Consider the following 11,939-nt stretch of genomic DNA (forward strand, 5'->3'; position numbering starts at 1 on the left):
GCATTATTAAATTTGATCAAGTGTGGAGAAAGTGCACTAAGAGTGAGATTAGTCTATTGGATCAAGGTTTTTAGACATAAGGTGATTTACCGTGGACATGGATATAAGAAAAACGTTTGGCTATACAAATGACATTGGATAAAGACACGTGGAGGATTAGACATAGCACAAAAAGAAAAGTTAGGATATGGGAGTTGTGGATTCAAGTGTGACATTTAGACTTCATGTTTAGAATTAAATAACTCGGAGAAGGATTATTAAATTTAAGAAAGCATTGAGATAGTGCACTAAGAGTGACATTACTCTATTGGATAAAGTGTTTGTTTGAGGCATGAGGTTATTTGGACATGGATATAGGTAAAAAATTTTTGCTATAGAAATGACATTGGAAAAAGATACATGAAGAGCTATAGACGACACAGAAAGGAAAGTTAGGATATAAGAGTGTGATATTGGTTAAAGAAGTCTTACATTGTTTAACGAATGGATTATCAAATTGGATTTGCGTTGAGATGGACTATAAGAGTGAGTTTAGCTAATTCATTTAATATTTTTTATAGGGGTTAGGTGATTTCCCATGGACATGGTTATTGGTAAAAAGACACATGAAGAACTATAAACAGCACGAGTAGAGATGTAAAGATATTCGAGTTTTGGATTGAATGGTGGCATTGGACTTCAACTTTTGGAATGAAGAGCCCATGTTTGGAGAAAGGATTATTACAATGGATTAAGTGTTAAGATAGTGCCTTAAGAGTTAAATAAGCCGATAAGATTAAGTTTTTATTTAAGGGATGAAGTGATTTGCCGTGGACATGGATATAGGAAAAAACATTTGGCTATACAAGTAACATTGGATAAAGACACATGGAGAACTATGGACGACACAAAAAGAAAAGATAGGATATGAGAGTTTTCGATTTAAGTTTTTGTGAGATCTCCTATCCTTTTTGGGCGCTCCATTGTGCTTGAGGTGAGTTATTGACTAATTTTTGATGCACTTCTATATTCTATTAAGATTGACCTTGATGTATTCAGTACCGGTCATATGACAAATCTTATAGAACCTGTTTATGAATGAGAGCTTATGGTAATCGTGCTGGCTATTCATAAGTGGTGGTCATATCTATTGGGTAAGCCTTTTGTGGTGCGTAATGATGAGAAAAGTTTGAAATTTCTTCTTGAGCAATCGTTATTGGGGGAGAATACCAAAGATGGATTGCTAAACTATTAGGGTATGATTTTGTGATCCAATACAAGAAGGGGTTGAAAACAAAGCGGCTGATGCCTTATCTAGATTACCACCGGTATTTGAATTTGGTTTTTTAAGTGTTATGGGCAGGCTCAAGCCTTTGGTTTTCATTGTTCAAGTGGCTTAGAATGAATCTTTTAACAGTATTATGTTATCTTTGATCAATGGCTAACAAGCCTCGATGGGATATTCTTTAGAAGGGGAGCTTCTACGCTATCACGATCATTTGGTTCTTTCGGAGGACTTACTTACTATTCCTTTATTATTGGCTGACGTCTAGTGGGGGGACATCATGGCGTGTTGAAAACATATTAGAGGCTAGCAAGGGAGGTATTTGAAAGGACGTATCCATACATATGTTGTTGAATGCTCAGTTTGTTAGTGCATCAAGTGTTAGATGAGCCAATTGGATTATGTTTTTATTCAAGTGTGATGGTGATTTGTTGTGGGCACATGGAATACTCATAGATGACAGAAAAAGAAAGTTAAGATATGAAAGTTTTGGATTGAAGTGTGCATTGGACGTTATCAAGAAATCTTCCATGAACAACATGGCTAGAACAAAAATTAAGTCCAAAAGAACTTCCTAGAAAAAATTCCCTTTTGGCAAGCCATAAAATGGAGACCAAAACACAAAAGCCCTATCAAGAAATCTACCATGAACAACATGACTTAAATTTATTTGGAGAAAGAATTATCAAATTGGATTAAGTGTTGAGATGGTTCACTAAGAGTAAGATTAGCCATTTGGATTAAGTTTTTACTCAAGGGATTCAATGAGATCCCATGGACATGGTTATAGGAAAAAAAGTTTGTCTATTCTAATATAAATGGAAAAAGACACAAGGCGGATTGTAGACAACCCGAAATTTTTTTTTTGGATATGCGAGTTTTGGTTCACGTATGGTATTGAACGTTAAGTTTATACTTAAGTAACTTTTGTCATTGTTTGTAGAGATGATTATCAAATTGGAATTAGTTTCGATGTAGTGCACTGAGAGTGAGAAAGGTCAATTGAATTAAGTTTTCATTTAACGATTGAGGTTATTTACTGTGGACATGGAAATAGTAAGTAAAGTTTGGCTATACAAATGACATTGGAAAAATACACAGTTCAGGATTGGAGAAAGGAATGTTTTGAATTGAAACATGACATTAGAGTACAAGTTCAGGATTAAATAATTTTTGTCATTGTTTGGAGAAAGGAATAATAAATTTGGTTAAAATTTGAGATAGTGCACTAGGTGTGAGATAAGCTTGGGTAAATTTTTTATTTGAGGAATGAGGTGTTTTGCCATAGAGATGGTTATAGGAAAAACTATATAGCCAAATGAAATTGGAAAAAGACACATGAAGGATTATCGACGGCACAAAAAGAAAAGTTAGAATATGAGTGTTTCAATATAATTCAAGTTTTGATTTAAATAACTATTTCTATTGTTTAGTGAAAGGATTATTAAATTGGATTAGTGTTGAGATAGTGCATTATAAGTGTGACATAAAATAATTGGATTAAGTGGATGGGATTAGGACATTTCCCATGGACATGGTTATTGGAAAAAAAAAGTTGGCTATGCAACTGTAAGTGATAAATAGACACATGAAGAACTATAAACGACATATATTAAAAAGTAAGGATATATAAGTTTTTGATTGAAGTCTTGTCATTTGGAAAAAGGATTATTTATTAAATTTGATAAGTAATAGGATAGTGCACTATGAGTCAGTTTAAGCCATTTGGATTAAAATTTTTCTTTAAGGGATGAGATGATTTGCTTTGGATATGGATATAGGAAAAAAGTTTGGCAATAACATTGCCAAAAAACGTATAGAGGACTATAGATGACACAAAAAGCAAAGTTAGGATATGAGAGTTTTGGAATAAAGTGTGACATTAGACTTAAAGTTTAGGATTACATAACTCTTACCATTGTTTGGAGAAACAATTATTCAAATTGATTAATTGTTGAGATATTGCACCAAGATGAAATTTGTCTATTGGATTAAGTTTTTAGTTGAGGGATGAGGTGATTTGCTACTGACATGAATATAGGAAAAAACATTGGTGAGTACTGTGGAAATACGAAAAGAAAAGTTAGGATGTGGGAGTTTTAGATTGATGTGTGGCATTTTACCAAAAGTTTAGGAATAAGGAGTTGGTTGTCATCTTTTGGAGAAAGGATTATGGACTTGGATAAGTGTTGTGGTAGTAGGAAAGGAAGAAAAGAGAAAGTAGAAAGGGGAAAATACCAAAGTAAGTAAGTGGGAAAAGAAAATATCAAAATAAAAGACCAGAAAATAACAATAAAAAAGAAGTAAAAAACAAGAAAAGTGAGAAGTCGGTGATGGTAGATTTGGTTTTTAGCGGAGGATAGTACCAAAAAGTCTATATTACCCATCATTAACCTAGAGCCGGACTAGGGTAGTGATGGGTAATAAATACCTTTTGGTAACATCTTTTTCTAAAAACCAAATCAATAATCATCATCGCCTTCTCACTTTTCTTATTTTTTTCTTGTCTTTTATTTGGGTATTTTCTTTTTCACTTTCTTACTTTGACTAAAGAGAGTAAGATTAGCCAATTGGATTAAGTTTTTATTTTAGGGATGTCGTGATTTCTCGCGGACAAGTACATAGTAAAAAATTTTTGGTTATACAAAAGAAAAGTAAGGATATACGGGTTTTGGATTGAAGTGTGGCAATGGAATTCATGTTTTGGATTGAATACTTGCCATTGTTTGGAGAAATGATTATTCAATTTGATTAAGTGTTGAGATAGTGCACTAAGAGTGAAATTTGTCTATGGGATTAAGTTTTTATTATTTAAGGGATGAGGTGAATTTTCGTGGACATGGGTATAGGAAAAAACGTTTGGCTATACAAATGAAATTGGAAACATACACATGGAGAACTATAGATGACACAAATTGAAAAGTTAATATATGAGAGTTTTGGATTGAAGTTTTGCATTGCACTTTAAATTTAGCATAAAATAAGTTCTTGCTATTGTTAAGAAGTATCAAATTGGATTAAGTATTGAGATAATAAACTAAAAGTGAGATTATCCAATTTGATCAAGTTTTTATTTAAGGGATGTGATGATTCGTCGTCGAAATGGATATAGGAAGAAAAATTTGGCTATACAAATGAAATTAAAGAGACGACCCAAAAAGACTAGACGACCCAAAAAGAAAAGAATGGATTGCAATTGATTGGATATAAGATTATCAAATTGGATTTTGTAATCGTGTCGAGAAACTAGTTCAGAGGGGGCTTCTAAGACGACTAGAGAACACTGAGCTCCCACATCTTCCACGTGAAATCGTTTATTATCTAATCGAACACAAAAATTCAAATGAAGAATTTAATAGTTTGCTATTATCATTAAATATAGATAGATCGAAGAGGACTCTAGAGGAAGAACGGGAGGTGAGGTCGGAGAATTAAAGAGGATAGGAAGAGACGCTCGAGAAATCACCGGAAAGGAGTGGAAGTTCAAAAGAGAAGGTGACGGAAGGAGGGAGGAGAGAGGAGACAACATACTTACTGCTCAGGTTTATTAATTACAGGTTAACTCTTGCCATTGTTTGGAGAAAACATTATCCAATTTGATCAAGTGTTGAGAAAGTGCGTGATATTAGCCTACTGAATCAAGTTTTTTAAGAGATGAAGTGATTTTTCGTGGATATGGATATAAGAAAAACGTTTGGCTATACAAATGACATTGGATAAAGACACGTGGAGGATTAGACATAGCACAAAAAGAAAAGTTAGGATATTGGTTAAAGAAGTCTTACATTGTTTAACGAATGGATTATCAAATTGGATTTGCGTTGAGATGGTGGACTATAAGAGTGAGATTAGCTAATTCATTTAACATTTTTTATAGGGGTTAGGTGATTTCCCATGGACATGGTTATTGGTAAAAAGACACACGGAGAACTATTCGAGTTTTGGATTGAATGGTGGCATTGGACTTCAATCCAAAACTCGAATATCTTGACATCTCTATTCGTGCCGTTTGGTTCTTCCGGAGGACTCACCTACTATTCCTTTATTATTGGTTGACGTCTAGTAGGGGGACATCATGGTGCATTGAACACATATTAGTGACTAGCAAGGGAGGTATTTGAAAGGACGTATCCATACATATGTTGTTGAATGCTCAGTTTGTTAGCAGGCCAAATATTTGTATCGACTTCAGCCGAACTCCTTCAAGCGTTACCCATTTCGAACCGTGTATGGGAGGATATTAGTATGGACTTTATAGAGGGCCTCCCCAAATCCGAAGTTTATGATGCCATATCGGTGGTTGTGGATCGTCTTTGCAAGTATGCACATCTCATTCCTCTAAATCATCCATTTAGTGCAAAAGTTGTGGTTGCTGTTTCTATACATCATGACAAGGTAGCTCTTTGGGGGTAGGTACTGATAGACACCCCATAGTAAAGGTGTATTTACATAGGGACAAAAGTGGGAAGAAGAAGGAATGATTGAGAGTTAGTAATTTTCCAACTGTGTGGGTCCTTAGAAGTGTGTTTGTGAGTGTGGGGGCCGAGTATTATGTTAATTCTCTTTAGTATTTGTCTATTTTGATGTAGAATTGAGAAATGTGAAAAGATAGGAGAGCTCTCAAATCCTTCCCCAACTTTTGATAAATAAAATTGAGGTTGAGTCCTAACAACTTCCTCACTGTTTAAACTAAACGGAGAATCAAAATCTGAATTGCACTTCTTAGACGAATGGAACAGACTTTGACTAGGAGTGCCTCTAAAAAATTTAACCTTTGGGTTCGTTAAAAAAAAATAGAGTAGTTAAAGAGGGTAGCTAGAACTCTGTGGGTGGTGCTCTATCGTGCCTGAGGTGAGTTATTGACTAATTTTTTATGCCACTTCTATATTCTGTTTAGACTAACCGTGATGTCTTCATTACTGATCATATCACAAATCTAGTAGTTTCTTGTTCTCCTATGTGTGTAGGGAGGATTGCATGAGCAGAAGTTGGTAGACGAACTTTTGAATGTTTGGAGAAATGGCATCGTTGCTGTGATTTCTTTTTTTAATTTTGGAGATCATTTTGCTTAAAACCTAGAATCTTTACTGAAAATCAGAGAAAGGAGAGGAGAAATTTGTGGAAAAGAAGAATATTTTCTTATATTGCTCTGTCTTGAAGGATCTTTAAAAATGGGCAAGCAACAAATAGCTATGCTACTAGCAAACCACCACTCATGTCAACTACGGTCATTGATTTGACATATAACGGCAAGATTGATAATCAGATTTAAACATTAAGTTCGATAAGGCAGGGTAGAAATTTTAGCACGCTGGCTTAACATCACTTTATATTTATGTAGGAGCTCTCTTTGTTAGGGCTGTAAAACTAAGGTTGGCTTGAGGAAAAATAATTTGCTCCATCCAAAAAGAACAGAAAGGTTGATGGAAAAGGCTCTTGAAAACAGAAGAAAAACCTGCTCCGCACTTGAAGATTGTCTGGAACAAAGGGTGTGGTGAGAATGAGTCAAACTGTAAATGCTATACTAATATACTTTTACGGTTTTTCTTTTTGAAGATTTGTTCCTTTGGAGAGAGATAGCTCTTTTTAAATGCTATACTAATATACTTTTTCCGTTTTTCTTTTTTATTATCATATAATTCCCGTATTTAATTCTCTTATCCCTAGCCCTAAGATTGGGATACTTAAACATGAAACTGTCATCCATGCTATTTTATTATCGTTTGATTATGCTATTTTATTACCGTTTGATTATGCTATTTTATTACCGTTTGATTATGCTATATGTCAAGTTTAACTAAGAGCTTGGAGCTTGAAAGTTCTTTGAAGTAGAACTTTGTTTTAACACTCAAGTTCTAGCAATATAACTCTGATTTTTCAGCTGCTTTGACTTCTAATCACAAACTTGTTGAGTGTTATAGCCAAGCATTTAAGTCGGTTTGCATAGTAATATGCTAGAACAATTAGATTGCTTTCTTCATTTTGTATCTAGTCTGATTGGTTTCTAAACTTGGATGGTGTCTTTATTTTCTGCTATTATGTTTGCCCCCCAATTTTGGTTAGATGTTAGTAGCAGAGTAAAGTGATGCTATTAGAGTTGTATCACTTCAAACTCTATAATGTTTGTATCAAATTTGTCTTTATACTAATTTTTGTATTGTTAGAAGTTTGGTAGTATCTATTTAATTTACATTATTTTATTATATAATTTTAATTCCTACATTTATGCATGTGGGTATTATGTATTAAAATGTTTAAAACTAACTACTCTAATAATTAATATCATGTATATTTGATATAACTATTTGTTTGTATACCATACATTTTTTGTAGTACCCATTTGTAACAATTAATATATGGAGTCGTTGAGTAGTATATTGAACATGTATATCCATTAATAACTTAGTATGAGATTTTAAAATAGTGTTTATTGTTATTAATTGAAGACTTCTAAATAATATTTAGAGCAATGATTATCTAAATTATTAATTTAAAATCTTATATTTGTTGCAATCTTTTCTATTTTACATTTATCAACTTTTTTTTCTTATTTGTCACAATATATACAATTTTTTTAAAACACATACTATTATAAGTTTTAAAAAGAAATTATTATACTTTAACTACAATAGCCTACACGTAGCCTAATGTTAAATGAATTTTACATGTTCCTTATCTTGTGTTAAGTAGCTTATCAATGAATGAAAACAGTAATAATATTATCATTGTATAGATTTTGATTTTTCATAAACCTGAATGAATTAACTAGTTAATAATAAGCTATTTTATTGATTAAATGTTTCTCATAAATCTAATGTATAAAGGGTATTTTATTGCAGATATTTAAAAACTTTTTATAAAAAAATGAATTGAGTTATAGTGGACTGTCAATTAATTATTTGGTTTCTAAAACTTATGCGTATAGACATTGGTCAAATTTTTTTATTTATTGTCTTCTTTTGTCATCGATAGTTTAAAAAAGAAAAAGCAAAAATTTGAAAACTAAAAGTAGTTTGTAAAAAATTATTTTTGTTTTAGGTAGGAATTTAACAATTGTATCTCGTTTTCAAACACAAAAAACAAAAAACTAGATGATTACGAGCTTAATTTTTCAAACATAAACCCTCGTCCCAAATTTTTTTGTCGTATCTGTAACTATTCAATTTTATGTTTTCTTGTCCGATAAAATGAATGGCTAGAGAAATTCTTATAATTATACTCTCTATACGTCATAGCTATCATTAAATTTGAATTTGTATTTGATTTACTTATGTTTTTGCTTAGGTTAATCAAACTATTAACGATTCAATGAAATCTCGTATCTTAACAAATAAAATTTACCAATTTAAAAGAAGAGACGAATATGTTTGAAATGAGTAGATAGAAACTAGAATCTTCTCAAAATAAAAATCAAATAGGCAAATCATCGAATAAAGGTTACGTTTTTAGGACTCACTCATCATTGTAGTCTTTATATTTTAATTACATTTAAAAATTAATTTTGACTGTTGGTAGAAGAAAGGTAATTTATTAATGGAGATGAAATGAAACGTAAATTAGTAACAAAATATAAAATTTATGACAACATATAAACTCTTAGAGGCCGTTTGGGGGAAAGGTTGAGTTATGGGGTTAGGGTTATGATAAAGCTAGGATTATAATAAAATTTGTTTGGGGAAGGGTTATGAAGGAAGTATTATGGTAAGATGTGTTTGGAAGAAGGGTTATGAATGAAGTGTTATGATAATGTTGTGATAAGATGTGTTTGGGAGAAGGGTTATGTGGGTAGGATTAGATAACCTTAAACCCCCATGATCCAACCCTTACCTTAAACGTCCCCTTAACTTTTAAAATCGGCTAGATCGAATTCTTAACCGTATAAATTAAATTTGTAATTTAACCTTCTGCTGGTTATTTCTTTTTCTTAAAATCGAAAGGAAGACGACTCAGAAATAGAATGCGGAGGCCATGACGGACACCAGGAAAGTACGGAAGTAGAGGCGGCCGCCGCCGGTTACCGGTGGAGCGGAGTTTTTCGGTGGAGGAGCCACAGTTCCACCTGCCGGGGACGAAGGAGAGGCCGCAGTGGAGGGTGGGTGTGCAGTGGCCGGAGAAGGAGAGACCGCATGGGAGGGTGGGTGTGCAGTGGTTGAAGGAGAAGGGGCTGAGCCGGGACTGGGAGTGGTATGTCCGGTCACATTGATCGCTAGTTTCTGCCCTAATATGCAGTGTTTTTCGTAGGTGGAGGTGTAGTAATGTTCGCCGGTGGAATTCAGGGCGATAATCGCCGGTGTTGAGCTGAATACCTCGAGAGTTGAAGTGATGTTGCAGGAATCGAACACTTCTTTTGTTACCACTGCAACATCGTCGGATCCATTGTAGAAGTTGAAAACTGCAAAGATCAAATTTAATTTCAATGATCAACGTATTTTGTGGGTTTCTTTATTGAGTGTGCCCACCAAGTGTTTGATAAATTGCATTAATGAAACGATACTTACTTAAGGTGTCACCAACTAAGAAAGTCTTGTTATAAGCCCATGATGCATAGAAGAGACCGAGAGGATCTGGTGGAGGGATTAGCCATCCGAGTTTGTCGCCGACGGTGTAGTTTTTTGGCCCTCTTGGAGCTGGAGCTGGAGGCGGAGTTGGGGCGGGAGTCGGTTCAGAATATGCAATGACATTGATGGCCAATCTCTGTCCCAAGATGCAGTGCTCGTCCAAAGTGCCAATGAAATAGTACTCCCCCAGTGAGTCCAACGTAAAATTGGCTGGACCTGTGGTTTTGAGGCTGATTGGATTGGTTGAATTGCAGGTTAGAAATGCTTCCCTTGTCACTCTAGCTACATCTTCTTCTCCAGTTGTAAAATTGAACACTGAAAATGTTGCACAGAGATTAGTATGCAATGCCTTATGATCTTCCCATATAGAATTTTTGCGGATAGTTCCTTGTAAATCACTAGTAAAAAGTTCATTTGATAACAAGTCAAAATTGTGAAAGCAAATACTGAGAAACAAAGACCAGAAATGATCTAATTTGATTGTCAATACCGTGTCTTGATTCTGATGGTTTTAACTATACAAAAGTCTCCAACTTGGTTTGAACAGTTATGAATACGCTAAAGATTTAGAAACTACGACAATTGTCGGAACAAATAAGAAACACAGATTAGAGATGATCTAATTTGACATCCACCCCATTTGGGAGAATTTTAATTTTAACATTTCAAAACCCTCCAACTTTCTTTGAAATGTTTTGGATACACAAAAAAAATGAGGAAATGCCGTAACTTTTGACATTGGAAGTTCTAAAGGATCCAAAATCTCAGACAAATGTATTCAAAGTGCATTAAAGATTGATAAGTGATTATTTGCTTACATAAGATATCACCAATTAAGAAGGTATGGGAAACAGCCCAAGTGGCATAGACAACGGGACCTCCAATGGGAACCACCCAGCCCAAGCTGTCTCCGACCACATGGGTGGTCCCTGCGGTTGTGGTCTGTACCAAGGCACAGGTTGCCACTATGGCTAGCACAAGCAGGGCCAGTGTTCTAGCCATTGTTGTGCTTTAGAACTTCTTTCTATCTGCAAATGGTGAAAGATTTCCAAGTCGGAATGAAACTTATAACCAGCATTACTGATATTTTTATATAGAAACTGGTTGGAGAAGTTGGAGGGTAATACTTGATTGTTATGATTATTTAATTCGGGTGGGTGATTTAGCTACTTCCATTTCCATCTCCTGCTCTTATGGTCAATTTCAACTTATGTTTAGAATTCAAAGCCTAACATAACACCGAGCTGCATATATGGTTTTTTTAATAACTAGAGGATCTGGGCCATTTTTTATTATGCTTATTGCTTACATTAAAATCCTTGGGAAGATTTAGTCCACACTAATACCTATAACTTTAGATCCAACACCCTGGAGGATATTTCTAAACATCCCAATTCTTTACCTTGAAGGTGCCTATATGTAGTTTAAATCTTTTCTTTTAAATGTTGATATGGTTGGTAGTTTAGATAGTTATATTTCGTCGAAAGATTCATTGTAATAAACATTTGCTCTGATTGATGCCAGTCAATGTATGGTTTATATTTCAGTTAGAATAATACATAACAGGAGACTTTCTAGGGAAGGTGCAATTTACTCTAATACATAAACCGAATGAAATGGCTCGAATTTAATAATGGTTTATATTTCAGTTTGAACAGTAGTAAGTATTGGTTATGATTTCTTATTGTCTTGAATAACAGGGGACTTTCTAAGGAAGGTGCATTTGTCAAAATATATTGAAAACAAGACCTATATTCTGGACAAAGGAGACTTATTCACAACAGCGATGTATGATCCGCATGGCATTTGTAAGTCAACAGAGCACATTACTTAATATACACATGATTCTTAAATAATGTATTGTTTGACCATTTCTTTGCCTCAACTGATACGTTAATAGAATTTCTAGACCTTGCATTGGCCATCATTTTGGTGTTTTCTTTGATTGTGTTGTGATGAACCCGTCTTTGTCAATTGTTTCAATTGCTTGTTTGTTAGAGAAGAAGCTTCTACTTCATTGTCAATGTGTTGTTGCCTTTTGTATATTCACCCCTTTTCTTTAGTTCCAATCTTTGACTTCTAGAATTTAAATCGGTGTCGTATCATGAGAGGTTAGG

General features: G+C 34.1%; 1 protein-coding gene and 1 long non-coding RNA gene across 2 annotated transcripts; one reads left to right on the top strand and one right to left on the bottom strand.

Moving 5' to 3' along the window:
• Window positions 1-9,706: 9,706 nt before the first annotated feature.
• On the bottom strand, window positions 9,707-10,868 carry LOC103497103 (umecyanin-like). Its single transcript, XM_051084829.1, has 2 exons — window positions 10,641-10,868; window positions 9,707-10,137 (listed from the first exon to the last, which is right to left on the bottom strand). Exons 1-2 carry the CDS (start codon window positions 10,822-10,824, stop codon window positions 9,707-9,709), a joined length of 615 nt encoding a protein of 204 aa, XP_050940786.1. The 5' UTR covers window positions 10,825-10,868.
• On the top strand, window positions 9,927-11,846 carry LOC103497097 (uncharacterized). The gene is made up of 2 exons (XR_539331.3): window positions 9,927-10,076; window positions 11,523-11,846. It is a non-coding gene; the product is annotated as an uncharacterized LOC103497097 (long non-coding RNA).
• The last annotated feature ends 93 nt before the right edge of the window (window positions 11,847-11,939 follow it).

Source organism: Cucumis melo, chromosome 5, assembly GCF_025177605.1.
Source record: "Cucumis melo cultivar AY chromosome 5, USDA_Cmelo_AY_1.0, whole genome shotgun sequence".
In the NCBI taxonomy this organism is placed as follows: Eukaryota; Viridiplantae; Streptophyta; class Magnoliopsida; order Cucurbitales; family Cucurbitaceae; genus Cucumis; species Cucumis melo.